Below are 16,477 nucleotides of genomic sequence, written 5' to 3'. Positions count from 1 at the left end.
TATTTCCTTTGAAACAATTTATGTAATACTTAATAAATGGCAAATTATTATCATTGTTAATAAAGTTAACTCCAAGAATTTAAAGCTAAATGACAAGAGTAAAAATACTTAATACCAGCAGACACAGAATCAAGAGGCTTTGGGTGATGTGACAGATCTTATCAGGGTGTGCAGAACGTCTTTATCATTTGTTGTTTTATTAGGTCAAATGTTCAAATGTGGGGCTCTGTCTGGTTTTAGTATCTAATATGGACCTTAAATAATTGGACTTTTCTGGATAACTGAGTTTAGGCTTTTAGATTTTAATTAAATTAATGTTTCCATTATGTATACTTTACCTGTTTGTTTTAGGAAGTATAGGGGATTCTAGTTAAACTTCCCTTTAATGACATCTGTGTAATATTAAGTGCTAAGCCCAAACAATATTTTATGTATTTTCATTTTGTCCCAATTAAAACTTCATCAAAAAATACATTACTGCTTTTAAAGGCAAAGTTCCACTGTTATCATTATCTGTTCTGAATCTGAAAGTCTGTGTGGTTGAAGGTACAGTCAGGGCATTATGATGTGGAGTAATGACAGCAAGGCACTACCCACTGGACTTTGGGTTTCCACTATGGCAATCACCTCCCTATGCTATATAAACACAGATGTGAAACAGCAACCTTCACACTTGTTCTTCAGACAGGACAGCGTCAATTAAAACACACTGACACAGGTAAGAACTTTTACACATTTTAGTCAATTCAAAATAAAGCACTATTTACATTTATGTAAAAGACAGAGACATTCATTAAAAGTGTTTTTTTTTTACTTATAGACTAAAACTGAACATCATGAAGGTTCTTGTGGTTCTTGCACTTGCTGTATTTACAGGTGAGAAATTCAGAGAAAATTACTATATGAAAATGTTTTAAGGCTTGATAAATTTACAGAATCTATTAATAATACCATGTGATCAAACTGAAATGCTCCATCAACAGGTTGCCAGGCCAACCTATTCTCTGCTGATGAGCCCAAGCCACAGCTGGAGCAGCTGACTGATGCATTCTGGAGCTATGTTTCAAAGGCAACACAAACTGCAGAGGAAACTGTCAAGATGATCAGGTCTTCCCAACTGGGACAGGACGTCAAGTAAGTCAAGAATATTTACCTCCAGGACACTGTTATTTAGACTATTTCTTATGCCCTGATATGAAACTCAAATGTCCTTCTCCATTTAACAGTGCTAGACTGACCCAGAGTGCCGATATGGCCAGTGAATATGCCGTCACCCTCAAGAAACAGATGGATCCTCTGGCTGAAGAGCTGATGACCAGAATCACCAAAGAGACTGAAGTGTTGAGGGAGCGTTTGGGCCAGGACCTGATCACTGTGAGAGACCAGCTGGAGCCCTATGCTGACAACCTCAAGAGCCAGATCCAGCAGCGAGTGGAGGAGCTCAGGACAGCCATGACTCCATATGCAGAATCCCTGGATTCTGAGACCCTGAAGGCCACTCTGCTCCAGAAGAGTGAGGAGCTGAGAGGAAACCTGGAGCAGAGCGTCAAGGATCTGCAGGCTCAGCTGGAGCCCTACACTGCTGAAATCAAGGAGAAGGTTGACCAGCGTCTGCAGGAGTTCCAGAAGACCGTTACCCCTCTGACTGAGGATCTTCAGGCCCAGATTAGAGAGAGAGCCCAGATGGTCCAGCAGAGTCTCACACCCTACGCTGAAGACCTGAAGGAAAAGCTGGACCCCTACGCACAGGACCTGAAGGACCAGCTCACCTCCCTGTACGAGTCCTTCATCAAGAGAAATTAGATGCTTCAAAGACTTCTTACTTTGTTATCAACAGAACTACAGAATTACTCATGAACTTAAAAATTTGACATATTTGATCCGTGTTTTCCTCTATTCATTCAATCTACCATGCCTTACACTAAAGCAAAAAAAAAAAAGTTTGATACAGTCTCATAAATTACACTATGCAACATCCGATGTCCTTCACATTTGCAAATTCTCTCTTTTGTTTGTGTAACAGTGGATATTTATTTAGAATAAATAAGAAACATTTATTATTTCTGAGAAAATTTTGTGATGTTCCTGTTTCTTGCAAATTTACAAATGCCCCATTTTATTTTAATTATGAATCAGTAAAAAGAATATAATAAAAAACATTTACAAAATGGTGCTTTTGTTGAAAGGAGTATGTGAGATTCCTATTAGTAAATAAAATAGCAAATCTCTGACAATAATTAAAATATATATATATATATACTCTATATAAAAAAAAAAAATAAAAAAAAATGTAGGAGGCAAACCCAAAGGACATTTTTGGAAGGGCAAACAGCCCTAAATTAAACAACAACATTAAATATAGTCCTAGATAAGTGTTAAACAATAATAGTCCTCCTCCAATCTAAACAATAAATTGTCCCTCAACCATGTACATTCTGCCAAAATACCATAGTTATTGTTGTGATGTGACATCAAAGGCCTTTAATTGTTTTTAAGTGTCCATTGCTTTTAGCTACACCGTTTGGCATCCTTTATGGTTTGCTTTGAACGTGAGGATCTGTTGTGACAAAAAGTCCCAATCAGGAAATTTTGATATGGAGTAATCATGACAGTCAGACACTACCCACTGGACTTTGGGTTTCTATTGCAACAATCTCTTCTCTCTGGTATATAAATGGAGATATGCAACCAGACACACAAATGATAAATTTGATAACATTCACTTACAGGAAGCATTAAACAACAGCAGCAATTTATTTAAGAACAAAAATATATTCACAACATAAAACTCACTAGTTTTTAAAAAACACATAGGCTACATTGTTAAAATGATGGTAAAGTGTTATCGGTCTAACTTCTATGAATAAAAAACAAACTACCTCACATTTATAGCTGGAGTCGCTGACGTTCGACCAGGATCGAGGCTTAACGGCCTATTTGCTGAAAGGAATACAAATGCAGAATAAATAAATTATATTATGGAAATGTAAATAACTGGTAGCTATTAATCATGTTGATTTTAATTAAGGGGAAATTGCCAGATGCACCACACAATTAATATTCACGTGTTAATTTCTTAGCTTCATCTAAGGGCGTACATAAGCATTTTTAGCTCAAGCTAGGTAAGAGAACAAGAACCCAGGCGCGTTTTGAAATTCTCAACTTGACACTCTTAAAGGGATAGTTCACTTTGAAATAAAATTTTGGTATGCTTTAGCTTACCTCAAGGGCATCCAAGATGTAGGTGTCTTTTTTTCCGCAGTAGTTTCAATTTTGATATTTTTAGGCCAAACCGTTCTTGTCTGTCAGTCATATAATGCAGGTATACGGTCACTGTCTCAAAGAGCATGCACAGAGTCCAAATTAAAACAATTCCACATCGTCCAAATTAAACAATTCCCCATCGTACACATTGATGGCCTAAGACACGAAACGAGCGGTTTGTGTGAGAAAACGAATGATCTGAGGGCACGGGTGGGTATATATACACTAGATGTCGCCTTGGCTACTGCAGTTCATTGGAACGAAACCATAGCCAAGCGACATCTAGTGTATATATACCCGCCCGCGGGCGGGTATAGATATATAAACTAGATGTCGCCTTCACTACTGCATTTCATTGGAACGAAACCGTAGCCAAGGCGAAATCTAGTGTATATATCTATACCCGCCCGCGCCCTCAGATCATTTGGACGCGGCTGTGTTCAAGAGTTAACAACGATATAATACTGTTCGTTTTCTCACACAAACCGCTCGTTTGGGGAATTGTTTAATTTGGACGATGTGGAATTGTTTTAATTTGGACTCTGTGCTTGCTCTTTGAGACAGTGACCGTATACCTGCATTATATGACTGACAGACAAGAACGGTTTGGCCTAAAAATATCAAAATTGAAACTACTGCGGAAAAAAAGACACCTAGCCTACATCTTGGATGCCCTTGAGGTAAGCTAAAACATACCAAAATTTTATTTCAAAGTGAACTATCCCTTTAAAAACGGCTTATTGCAAAAGACACTCACAACAAGAGATCCCTGCGGATTAAAAAGTCAAAGAGAGTGCAAGAATGAGTCCTGTGTGAACCTGCTGTTTACCTGGATGAAGGCACCGTAAAGCAACCAATCAAAGTGTGGAAGAGGTGACCCATAGGACGTTTATGCATTATGCTCCTTTATTTGCAGTTAATAACGATGGCATGATGATAATACGTTCGTTCCCTCAGATCAAATTTCAAATTGGACAATTCATTAGGAAGACGAATCATAACGATTGAATGATTTAAACTGCCATGGCAAGCAGCGCTCTCTATTGGCCGACATAAACACCACGCGAAAGATTACGCTTGGCACGTTTATAGTGAGTTCAAGTCCTCCAGGGAAGTTCGTATTTACGAGGTGGGAAGTCGTGTTTACGACGGCAGACTGTGCGTTAAGTCAGTAAGATGGCGGTGTACTTTCACTTAATTAACTACACAAAAATAAAGCAAGGTTTTTAAACTTTACTTCTAGAAAAATTACTCACCGTGCGCCAACATATTGAGTATCGTGGTAGGCTATAGTAATACTTTTTGGGACAAGACTGTCACTGTGGCACCAACCATCACAATACTTATTTAGGCTAGCCTACTTGATATTTTAATGGTTGTATTTTGGTCCATCTACATCTACACTGATGATGACGATATCATGTTAAAATTGACTGGGCTGAAAATGGAAAAATTCAGCCCTGGCACTGTAGCCACACCAGCCCACATTACCATCCACAGCCCCACCTACCACAGACACAGGCATTCAAATGTGAGGTAGTTAGGGGGGGTTCGGGGACCCTCCGGGGTTTTCTCCCCGAGAAAATGTGGATTCCTCTGACCTACATATGTGCAATTTTTTTATCCCAAAAAAAGGATAAGAAATAGCTTTAAAACCATGTCAGTGGGCATTAGATTACTATTTGTCAATACTCTCTCCTCATCTTCATCTTTCTTTTTATCTCAGTCTCCTTATCCTGCCCTATTTCTTCCCCTCCTAAAGCTGAACTTTGACTGATAGTCTTTTCATTTTCGTCTGTGTAAGTGAAGAAAGTAAACATAGGCTCAACTGATATTTATGTTTTTATGAATCATTTTCTTAATTTACTCAAGGCTACCAGGAAAGCTGTAGCCTAAGTCAGTATTGTCAATAGGAACCTTCTACAAGCGTTGGGATTTGAAAACGTCTGTTTTTAAATGTTAAAAGTAATTTTAAATAATACAAATTTTAGGCTGTTTACCGCAGTTGGTGTGCAGTCGACGTTTCCTTAGACATTGTGCGCTGTGGAAACGCGTCAAATCATTCTCAGGTAGCCTATAAATATGCAGCTATAACACACGTAGGTGATTTTGAATGAATATTTCATGTCGATATACAATGGCTACATAATGTTAAAACTAATCATCGTATTTAAATTAAATTGAATTGTAAGACTGCCGACCCTATATAGAACTGTGGGAAGGGCAAACACATGTCCGACGAATATCGAACCTAAAACTAACTTTACCGCGCTCAACCACCGTGAGTGCATTCAAGCATTTGTAATCGCTGGCGGAAATGTAGCTAGAGCAAACAAACAGGTGTAGGCCTACTTTGTGTAGCCTACCGGAAGGTGGGACTAGCTGCCTTTTAGCGTTTAAACAATCTCTGGTAGCCTACTATTTCACTTTGTAGGATGTTTGAACATCCATAAAAACATGGACTCTTTAAAGGATGACATGTGAATTTGCTCATCTCACCAAAACAGTGGTAAAAACACCACTTTTTGAAGTCTTCAAATTTTCATATGTAAATACGTGCATAATCAATATTTGGTTCAACCTACATCTAGTTTTTAACTTCCTGAGTAGGCTATTATGGCTTATTTAAGGCCTACTCATAATCATTGTTGTCTTAGTGAAACAGATTTAAGGTCTTTCATTTAGCCAAAGGAAAATGAAACTTCACTAGACAAACCTTACAGTTTATCCCTGAAATTTATCAGAGTCAACTTTTAGGAGTTATAATTATCTTTAAGTTACTCAAATAGCATTGAGAAATGTTAACTTGACCTTCTGTAAGCCATTTTGTTTGAGCTCTCTTTTACCTAAAAAATGCAAGTTCCCATGTAGTCTGCATTTTTAAAATGTTAGGAAGGTCATCCTTCAGCAGCAGTAGCTTGGTTCTAGGTCAAACAGCCCTTTATCTTTAGGTGTTTAGCAGGTGTGTAACCTGGACAGAGTGTTACGTGTATAGTCCCTGACTCTGATAATAAGTCCTCCTAAGAATCACTTGAGGTGATTTACTTACTGCAAACTTTTAAGACTTACTGCAAACTTTTAAGACATAAGAGTAGTATATCTATCTTCTTAAAATGAATTTATAGAGCTCAACAATTCATCCAGGATCAAAAACATATATCTTTGAGTGATGTGTCAAATCTTATCAGGAAGTGAACAAAGTCTGGTATCATTTGTTACTGTTATTAGTTCAAAGGTTCAACATCAGCTTCTGTCTGGTTTTATGGTTTAACTAAATGGCGGTATTCAAAACGTCTTTATATGAAAATGAATTAAATTACAATGAGATTGTCTGTGTTGAATTGGGTCTACAGAAACATTTCCCGAAATACTATTATTCCTTTATTAAGAAACCTCTTTTACTTAGATATTTTACAAATAGTCTTATTTGTTCATCTAAAACAATATTTATATTGGCATTTAGTACGATTTACTGTCCAATAGTTATCATAGTCTGTATTGAATTCAGGAATCTTTAGTGATAAGAGGTACAGTCAGGGCATTATGATGTGGAGTAATGACAGCAAGGCACTACCCACTGGACTTTGGGTTTCCACTATGGCAATCACCTCCCTATGCTATATAAACACAGATGTGAAACAGCAACCTTCACACTTGTTCTTCAGACAGGACAGCGTCAATCAAAACACACTGACACAGGTAAGAACTTTCACACTTTTTTGTAAATTCAAAATAAAGCACTATTTACATTTATGTAAAAGACAGAGACATTCATTAAAAGTGTGTTTTTTTTACTTATAGACTAAAACTGAACATCATGAAGGTTCTTGTGGTTCTTGCACTTGCTGTGTTTACAGGTGAGAAATTCTGAGAAAATTACTATATGAAAATGTCTTAAGGCTTGATAAATTTACAGAATCTATTAACAATACCATGTGATCAGACTGAAATGCTCCATCAACAGGTTGCCAGGCCAACCTATTCTCTGCTGATGAGCCCAAGCCACAGCTGGAGCAGCTGACTGATGCATTCTGGAGCTATGTTTCAAAGGCAACACAAACTGCAGAGGAAACCGTCAAGATGATCAGGTCTTCCCAACTGGGACAGGACGTCAAGTAAGTCAAGAATATTTACCTCCAGGACACTGTTATTTAGACTATTTCTTGAGCCCTGATATGAAACTCAAATGTCCTTCTCCATTTAACAGTGCTAGACTGACCCAGAGTGCCGATATGGCCAGTGAATATGCCGTCACCCTCAAGAAACAGATGGATCCTCTGGCTGAAGAGCTGATGACCAGAATCACCAAAGAGACTGAAGTGTTGAGGGAGCGTTTGGGCCAGGACCTGATCACTGTGAGAGACCAGCTGGAGCCCTATGCTGACAACCTCAAGAGCCAGATCCAGCAGAGAGTGGAGGAGCTCAGGACAGCCATGACTCCATATGCAGAATCCCTGGATTCTGAGACCCTGAAGGCCACTCTGCTCCAGAAGAGTGAGGAGCTGAGAGGAAACCTGGAGCAGAGCGTGAAGGATCTACAGGCTCAGCTGGAGCCCTACACTGCTGAAATCAAGGAGAAGGTTGACCAGCGTCTGCAGGAGTTCCAGAAGACCGTGACCCCTCTGGCTGAGGATCTGCAGGCCCAGATTAGAGAGAGAGCCCAGATGGTCCAGCAGAGTCTCACACCCTACGCTGAAGACCTGAAGGAAAAGCTGGACCCCTACGCACAGGACCTGAAGGACCAGCTCACCTCCCTGTACGAATCCTTCGTCAAGAGAAGTTAGATTCTACCAACAGACTTTTGCCAATTGCTGCTAATGTAATTAGATCTCGAGAATTAATATAAATGAAATAAACATTTTGTTAAAGGACGTACGTCTCAAATGTTTCTTTACTACAGGGTGACAGAATAACAGATGTATGGCAAGTTTTAATACCCAGTTATGTTTACTCTAACATTATCATTTTTAAATATATGAGGAAAGTTATGATGTCTTATATCATCTATTAACAAAAAAATTGGTTTCAAGCATGTATGTTTAATCTTTAGGGCCCTATTTCTTTTCAACTTAACATGCTAAAAAACTCTTGAGACTTTGCACACACATTGGAATCATCGGCCATCAGAGCCGGGCACAAGTTAAAGTGTGTGGGGGTTCCTCTGTGGCGCACACTTATTTGGTTGTATTTGAGGGGCTCTAGTGCACCCCTTTTCACCTAAAGTAACCAAACTTAATACACTTAAAGATCTTATCAGGCCAAACGACTTTCTCCACTCTTATACACTCTTATATTATAAGTCAGGTATGCCAGCCCAACAGGAAGTCGGCTATTATAGGTTGTTTGAAAAACGCATGCTCTTGAATTTGATATACTCCTCCTAGGGGATTCACCAAATTCGGTCAGCATGAAGTCAAGACATTGAGTATGCTAAATTTTGATATCTTAAACGGGTTGATCATGGTGAGGCAACAAATTTATGGTGAACAAATTTAAACAGGAAGGGTGTTATAACTTCTGCATATTACATACATTGACTGATTTTGATGAAACCTCAGATATATGTTCGTTGTAGGAGGCCGATCACATGGATGCGACTATTGTGAGTCAAAGTCATAGCGCCACCAGCTGGCAGCAGGAAGTGTGTCACTTTCAAAATACTTTGAAATCGCCCTCTTTTTTAGCCGATTTGCTTCAAACTTCGCTAGTATAATGTCAAGACACCACACATGTGGATTCTTGATATCTTGAATACTTTAATATTCTTTTTAGGTGTTTTTGAGACTCTTAGCATGCTTTAAATTGCATGGAACTCAACACACACAGCAGAGTTGTAAGAGGTTTTTTTTTTCATGTTGTTGAAGTTTATGGCTCAACTAACTGGCAAACAGTCTCCAACTTAGCCTTTGATCTCACTCTGCCTCTAAAGCTAACTTATGCATAAATATATATTTATTTATTTTACTTATATTTCCACACAAAATAACAAAACTCATGACATCAGTGAATACAGCAGTATTTCATTAGTTAAATATTACCTCTTTAAGATCTACAAACTTCTAAGGTTCTGCTGAGGCTTGGATATATGCGCTACCATTCAAATGTTTGGGTTGGTAAAAACTTTTTAAAAGTTTTTGAAGAAGCCTCTTATGCTCACCAAAGATGCATTTATTTGATCAAAATACAATAAATATTGTCAAATATTATTACATTTTAAAAATAACAATTCTCTATTTTAATATATTTTAAAATGTAATTTATTCCTATCATGGCAAAGCTGAATTTTCAGCAGCCATTACTCTATTTCTTATTATTATTATATACTGTATATTTTTTTGATGAATAGAATGTTAAAAATATTTATTTGAAATATATTAGTAGTGTAGTGTATAGTGTACTTGTAGTGTATAGTATACTTGTAGTTATTTATAAGTCAGGATATTAAATGATAGACTATAAAATGAAATGCCATTAATAGTTGTATACAATTAGTAAGGATGGGACAGTATCATTTGTCTTAACAGTGACATGATTGGATAATACAGTCTTTCAAATCTAGTAAGTGAAAAACAATAGCATTATTCCACAATAAATGTTTTTTGTTTTTGTTTTTTGCCCAAAGGCCTATTTGACAATGGACCTCTGGAACTATAGGTCATGTGAACAATGGCCTATTTATAAAAATAAGAGCTGCACCAATCACTAAGTTATTATGTGGACAATGGTGCTGCCATGTACTTTGTACTAGTTTTGTGCACCACACATGCCACCTAGTGGATGCCCACTATCATTTCAAGTCATCACAAAAATAAGATGATTAAGATGTACAGGTCATGCAACCAATTTGTTATTGACTGATTGCCAGTTCCTTTTTAAAGGATGCATTGAGACACATATGCGCTGCCAGAAAATGATAAACATCCACATCATGATCAACACATAAAAATCCCACATAAATGCCAGCGATAACATGTCGGGAGCTGCCCTTGCAGGTTTGTAAAAGTACATGTTCTGCCATTTCCAAGAGTCTCCCACACACTCCCATCAAAACAAAACAAAACAACCTTCATCTTCTACCTCACACAAAAAAGCTAATCCTCACATTTCCAAGAGTTCATTCATGCATGTCATCATTATCAAGACACTACCTTCCTGGAAAAACAGCCAGGGAAGGCATAAACAGACTCTTTAAAAGCATCTGCTAAATGTGTAAACTGAAGTGACCTTAAACAGAAAAGGAACCTGATACAGTGCACAAAAACTCTAGTTTCATTTGCATTACTATTAGTACACTTTAAGTTAACTGAATTTTACTACTCAAAGTCTAATGGTATGTGGTAGTCTATTTGCTTGCTATATAGTTTTGTTGGTCATTTGTAGACACAGATTAACTCTAGACTAATTTAGCAGATTCTGCACTGAGATTGGGAAAACAAACTGATTTGAATTGTTAAACATGACTGAGAGTACTGCATTCTTATTGGTAACTGAAGCATTATCAAATTAGCCCAAACATTTCATTTTAAAAACATGCAAGGGGTGGAAGGGGATTTGTAGAAGTTTGTGAACGTTGTTTGTTCCAGTTCTGCTGAGTTTTCTGCATGTGTGCCTGGTTATTTGTACTTTAAGATAACAGGTCCCATTTTATATTAAATGTAATGTAATAACATTTAAATGAATAATTTGATTGTGCAGATACCTGCATGTGATTATATATATATATATATATATATATATATATATATATATATATATATATATATATATATATATATATATATATATATATATATATATATATATAAAAAAAAAAAAAAAAACCTGCATGTGATTACAGCTGTAATTAGTTTCTGTAATTACATCTATAATTGCACTGTTGACCCTTCTCTTACAAGGGTCATACCTAACTATACCAAAAGAAAAAAACAGTCCCTTACCTATATCCCACCTTAATAGCAGCAAAAGTGTTTTGCAATACAACATGAACGCAATCAGTACATTGTACTAAACAACTTTTTTATGTAAGTACATAGTTAAAGATATCTAATATAAAGTGTGACCAAATAACTTTTTGCACAGAGACAAGGGGGTTAAGACAGATTAAAATACAGATGACTGATTTCTCCTACACAAAGCAGCTGAGAGGCCTTTGACCTGGAATGCCTGAATGTTGAAAACAATGACTAATGTAGACAATCTTCCCCAATGACACAAGTGAGGACTTAATCACAAACCACAGAAAGCAAGAAAAGTGAAAAACATTATAGTCACTAGAGTTCATCCTCCGTTATTTTAGAGAAGGCATTTTTGTGCTGTTTGTGTTTCATAAACCCAGTCAGTGTATATCTGCATGAGTCATGGCTGTGATGAAGAATAGATGTTATCAGCACATAGACCCTCTCACACGGTACACTGGACCTAGCAGCCCCATTCTGCTAAATGATGAGTTGGCCGAGGTTACATGCGTTCATTGCTTACTATTCACCCTTCACACATTTATCCAAAAACCACATGGGACATAAACAACCAAGTCCTTTCATGAGCTTATAATTAAATCATCAAGTTTTCTCCAATTTCATTCTTCATTAGATGCAACACCAAATAATTAAATACTCACTCTGGTGAAACCACATGTCAAATACTTCATGAGGAAAATTCAGTCTAAAAAAAAAAAAAAAAAAAACATGTGTTCACTCCTACCTAATTGTAAACCCACGGAAAATGTTTTGTCCAACACTTGGCACCGATCTTCCCCTTATGAAAGAACTGTTATCAAAAACAGAAAAAAGAATTACAGAGGGAGCTCTGTTTGCAGTGCTTTCATCAAACTAATCCATTAAGAGGGTAATACAAAAGCATGAGAAGGGTCTGAAGCAACCATAACAGTCATAAATCTTTCTTAATCTTGCCTTTTTTTTTTCGTAGTCAGTTAAAATGCCTTTCTTGTATACACTGTCAGTCATTATAGTTTGCAGTATTCTTTTGTTGCCCTATACTCTCTATTTCAAAAAATGGGAAGTATCTATTTTGATATAATGCATCAGCATTTTGGTGATGAACAGACGTTTGATCATTGTCAGTGGTCATGTGGCATACTGCAACACAAAATAAACGTCATTGATCAAAACTATCTTACATTTACAGTATCCATTTAGCAGATGCTTTTATCGGAAGCATCATATGAAGTGTGACAAACTGATTCATCCTTAGGAGGCATAAACATCCAAGAACATTAAAACTGACCATAAAATAAAATAAAGTAGTTTTATAAGTTAGGGTTTATAAATATTTCAATAAAATAAAATAAAATCTATTCGCAGAAGGATCAACAGTAGATTGAACGTACAGAGGAGCATAAATAATAGCGGAAGTCTGCATGTGCAGTGATCATACTGGGCCCTCTGTATACTAAAGCCATGTTTGTTTTCATCAGCTGCAGACAGAGCTGAGCCAGAAGAAGAGGACAAGTTGGGACAAGAGGCTAAAGATCACTGAATAGGTGGAATCAAATTGAGAGTGATAAGGCTTTCTTACGTTGTCACGAACAAAAAAAAAACATAATTACCCAAGGCTTTTTGGCCCGGAAAAAAGATTAGTTTTATAAAAAACACAATCATGTTGGGTGGTGTTATGTTCGGAATAGAACCGCTGAAAAAAATAAAGGGCTGTAGGCTATACATTATATTAACTCTTTACAGAGAATACTAAGGAATGTCTTATCTTTTAAGATAAACACTATGCCATTCAGACGTGGAAGGGCATTGTGATCAAACGGGCTGCAATCAGCAGTAGTTTGAAATTTATGACATCACTTGCCTACATAGGCTATTACACCATAACATCATAAAATAACTAGCCTATATATTGTAACTAAAATTACAAGGAAGGCAGATGTTATAAAGAAACATTTGTTTTTCCTTATATAAAATGTACTGTTGTTGTTACCACCATTGCCGTTGCTCATATGAATGCCAATCCGAATGTGTGAAGTGAGCAATAGTATAGCCTATGGCCAATAGGTCTCTATAGAAATGCAAATAGGCTCATCCATGTTGATTTGCAGTATACGTGCGAGCATCAATGTTGGCGCCTGCAAGAAAACTTTACCTTTAGGCTAAATTGTCTCTTTAAGCACGAGGAATATGTCCAGCATGGAACATTTACAGTTGTTTGACTTTATAAACTCCGTTTGAGGACAAAAACTTCGATTTTTATCCACGCAGCAATACTGAAACTAAATAATTAAACAAAAAAGAAAAAAATATATTCATATTATTAAATACCTGTTATTAAAGACAATTATGAAGATTTTGCATTCAAGGTATACTGCCAACGATATTCTTTTTAAATATCTGGATATTTAACAGAGGCTACACTAAATAAGGGACGCAAAGTTGCTGTAATAAGCAGACCATACATGAGCAATTCCCGAACAAGATATAAAAAGGAAATGTGCCCTTAAGATTTTCAAAAAAAAAAAAAAAAAAAAATTGCGCAATATATCTCCACCTGGTTCGAAAAGATGCGGACTTCGACAGTCTGTGACGCGTGGGATGATGCGCGAGCGCCGAACAAAGGCGAAATCACGTGGCAGCGATTGTGAAGGCAGCGGGTGCGTCCCGGGACGGTATAAAAGACCTAACAGTCCCACTCCGTCTTCACGGAGGAAAATCACACTTCTCAGGTGAGTAGTGCTCGCTCTTCACTAATGAAGTAGGCTCAACAACTTTTTACCTAACTGTTTGGTTATACTGGATAACCAGTTTGTCAGTAAAACTATTGCTTAGCCAGCCTACTAAACTTACAGTTAACGGTCACTGAGTATTGAACGCGTATCAGTGAAGCAAATCCTGCATGCATACTCGTATCTTCAGATGCGGTTTTGTTTTGTGTGCATTTTTAGAAGGAGCTTTTAAAGAATACTGTTTGGATTCAAATTGTTCAATAGCTTACATGATAATTAATAAGTTTAAAGTTCCAATTTCCAAAGTTTATACTTACTGTTGACGTTGATCTGATTTGTTTCTCTTTAAAGATCTTGCATTTTTTTGTGCCAGTGGTTTAAGATATCGATTTTTTTTTCTGTGTTGATCTTTCCTCAGGAGTAACTTACTTGTCTGTCCATCAAAATGAGGTCTCTGGTGGTTATCTTTGCTCTGGCAGTTTTTACTGGTATGGGAAAATAAAATCTCCATTCACTCATGGTTTAGTTTTTCTATCTGTTTTGAATATCAGTTCACAATTAAATGTTTTATAGTTCATCTTATCAACTACTACATCACATAAATGTTATATGCTAAGCTTTGTAATCACTGTAAATTATCTAGCTCTCTCATTTGTGAATAACTTAATATGGCATAAAGTTAACAGTCTCTTCACACCCCTTGTAGGCTGCCATGCTCGTAGCCTGTTCCAGGCTGATGCTCCTCAACCCAGGTGGGAGGAGATGGTGGACCGCTTCTGGCAGCATGTGTCCGAACTCAACACACATGCTAATGGTGTGATGCTGAACATCAAGGACTCCCAACTCAGCAGAGAGCTTGAGTAAGTTCAGCAGCCATTTTAACATCTATCTACAGCCCCATCATACTCATCCTTACATTATCAAATAGCATATGTGCTGCTGAAGCATTGTATGTGACCAGTGTTTTTGGTTTGTTTGTTTTCCAGTACCCTAATTGATGACACCATGACTGAGCTAGGCTCATACAGTGAAAATCTTCAAACCCAGCTGGCTCCATACGCCTCTGACGCTGCTGGTCAGCTGACCAAAGACCTCCAGCTTCTGGCTGGCAAACTGCAAACTGACATGACCGATGCCAAGGAACGTTCCACTCAGTACATGCAAGAGCTGAAGACCATGGTGGAGCAGAACGCAGATGATGTGAAAGCCCGTGTCAACACATACACACGCAAACTAAAGAAACGCCTGAACAAAGACACCGAGGAGATCCGCACGTAAGTCTGGATGCTCTTTCAGGTGGTCTGAAAGAATTGCAAGTGGGACTACTTGGGTCAAATGCAAAAAAAAAAAAAAAAATGTGGATAAAGCATTTTACTAATGAAAACATGGGTAATTTTTAAAAATATTCAATCTTCACTTTCATTCCCTACAGCACTGTGGCAACCTACATGGGTGAGCTGCAGTCTCGTGTTTCCCAAAACGCTGATGCCGTGAAGGACCGTTTAGAGCCATACCTCACCCAGGCTCAGGATGGTGCCAGCCAGAAATTGGGTGCCATTAATGAGCTGATGAAGTCCCAGGCGCAGGAGATGAGCGAGCAGTTGGAGGTCCAGGCTGGAGCTCTGAAGGAGAAGCTGGAAAAGACCGCAGAGGAACTGCGCACCTCCCTAGAAGGCCGCATGGATGAGCTGACCAGCCTCCTCGCCCCCTACTCCGAGAAGATCCGTGAGCAGCTGCAGATTGTCATTGACAAGATCAAGGAGGCCTCAGCAGCTCTTCCCACTCAAGCTTAAGAGCTCCACACTTATCTAGTGTTAACACCTAACAGAAACAAGAAGGGAGGTTTTGTGTTACTGAAATGTGCTTTTTTCATTATGTGAGAGGTTGATAAGTGGTTAAGAACTGGACTTGACTGGACTAGCACTGTCCATTATTGGACAAAAGAATACCATGTACTCACCATGTTTACTTTCTCAGTATTAACCCACTGTCTGAGGATATACTTTCCATAATGTCTTTATAGCAGAGTCTTTATAGAGAGATCAATCAACTTGTCATGGAAGTTATCTAAGAGATTTTTTTCTAGTATGTGGGGCCAACCTGGCACCATTCAAAATAAAATTCAAAAGTGCCTTCATCTGCTGAACTAAATCAGAATATATGCAAAGATAGCATTATTTTGCTCCTTTACTTCATGTTTGTGCACTCCTGTGCTTGAATTTGTTTGCAATAAATGTGCGTCCTACTACACAACTAGTTTCTCATTTGATTCTTATTTCTGTTCCCAGTTCCCACCAAACTCATTTTAACAATCCCACACACATCCCAAACACTAGAAAAAAAAAAAAAAAAAAAAAAACACTTTTAACGAAATTTTAACTTTTATTCAGCAAGGATGCATTAAATTGAACGAAGTGACAGTAAAGACATTTATAATTTTACAAAAATGTCTATTTCAAATAAATGCTGTTCTTAATGTTCATCAAAAAATCATGAAAAATATATAACTTTTTCCACAAAAAATATTAA

General features: G+C 37.5%; 3 protein-coding genes across 3 annotated transcripts; all 3 read left to right on the top strand.

Annotated features, from left to right (window-relative positions):
• Positions 1-633: 633 nt before the first annotated feature.
• On the top strand, positions 634-2,172 carry LOC308703868 (uncharacterized protein). Its single transcript, XM_081387855.1, has 4 exons — positions 634-718; positions 821-876; positions 984-1,134; positions 1,227-2,172. Exons 2-4 carry the CDS (start codon positions 837-839, stop codon positions 1,801-1,803), a joined length of 768 nt encoding a protein of 255 aa, XP_081243981.1. The 5' UTR covers positions 634-718; positions 821-836; the 3' UTR covers positions 1,804-2,172.
• Positions 2,173-6,912: 4,740 nt separating this feature from the next.
• On the top strand, positions 6,913-8,136 carry LOC308703902 (uncharacterized protein). The gene is made up of 4 exons (XM_081387926.1): positions 6,913-6,963; positions 7,066-7,121; positions 7,229-7,379; positions 7,472-8,136. Exons 2-4 carry the CDS (start codon positions 7,082-7,084, stop codon positions 8,046-8,048), a joined length of 768 nt encoding a protein of 255 aa, XP_081244052.1. The 5' UTR covers positions 6,913-6,963; positions 7,066-7,081; the 3' UTR covers positions 8,049-8,136.
• Positions 8,137-13,731: 5,595 nt separating this feature from the next.
• apoeb (apolipoprotein Eb) lies at positions 13,732-16,201 on the top strand. The gene is made up of 5 exons (XM_081389080.1): positions 13,732-13,948; positions 14,367-14,436; positions 14,655-14,808; positions 14,935-15,222; positions 15,381-16,201. The coding sequence occupies exons 2-5, from the start codon at positions 14,394-14,396 to the stop codon at positions 15,739-15,741; spliced, it is 846 nt and encodes a 281-aa protein (XP_081245206.1). The 5' UTR covers positions 13,732-13,948; positions 14,367-14,393; the 3' UTR covers positions 15,742-16,201.
• The last annotated feature ends 276 nt before the right edge of the window (positions 16,202-16,477 follow it).

The sequence above is a fragment of the Scardinius erythrophthalmus genome (genome assembly GCF_964197995.2).
Source record: "Scardinius erythrophthalmus genome assembly, chromosome: 16".
NCBI lineage: Eukaryota > Metazoa > Chordata > Actinopteri > Cypriniformes > Leuciscidae > Scardinius > Scardinius erythrophthalmus.
The sequence above is the reverse complement of the archived record's forward strand: the minus strand, read 5'-3'. Positions and strand labels throughout refer to the sequence as shown.

What these genes read in the sequence shown, in the direction of transcription:
- LOC308703868 (XM_081387855.1), top strand. Translation starts at nt 837, where the DNA reads ATGAAGGTTCTTGTGGTTCTTGCACTTGCTGTATTTACAG. An exon ending in TGCACTTGCTGTATTTACAG is followed by an intron (nt 877 to 983) that starts GTGAGAAATTCA and finishes CTCCATCAACAG; the next exon opens with GTTGCCAGGCCAACCTATTC. An exon ending in CAACTGGGACAGGACGTCAA is followed by an intron (nt 1,135 to 1,226) that starts GTAAGTCAAGAA and finishes TCCATTTAACAG; the next exon opens with TGCTAGACTGACCCAGAGTG.
- LOC308703902 (XM_081387926.1), top strand. Translation starts at nt 7,082, where the DNA reads ATGAAGGTTCTTGTGGTTCTTGCACTTGCTGTGTTTACAG. An exon ending in TGCACTTGCTGTGTTTACAG is followed by an intron (nt 7,122 to 7,228) that starts GTGAGAAATTCT and finishes CTCCATCAACAG; the next exon opens with GTTGCCAGGCCAACCTATTC. An exon ending in CAACTGGGACAGGACGTCAA is followed by an intron (nt 7,380 to 7,471) that starts GTAAGTCAAGAA and finishes TCCATTTAACAG; the next exon opens with TGCTAGACTGACCCAGAGTG.
- apoeb (XM_081389080.1), top strand. Translation starts at nt 14,394, where the DNA reads ATGAGGTCTCTGGTGGTTATCTTTGCTCTGGCAGTTTTTACTG. An exon ending in CAACTCAGCAGAGAGCTTGA is followed by an intron (nt 14,809 to 14,934) that starts GTAAGTTCAGCA and finishes TTTGTTTTCCAG; the next exon opens with TACCCTAATTGATGACACCA. An exon ending in GACACCGAGGAGATCCGCAC is followed by an intron (nt 15,223 to 15,380) that starts GTAAGTCTGGAT and finishes CATTCCCTACAG; the next exon opens with CACTGTGGCAACCTACATGG.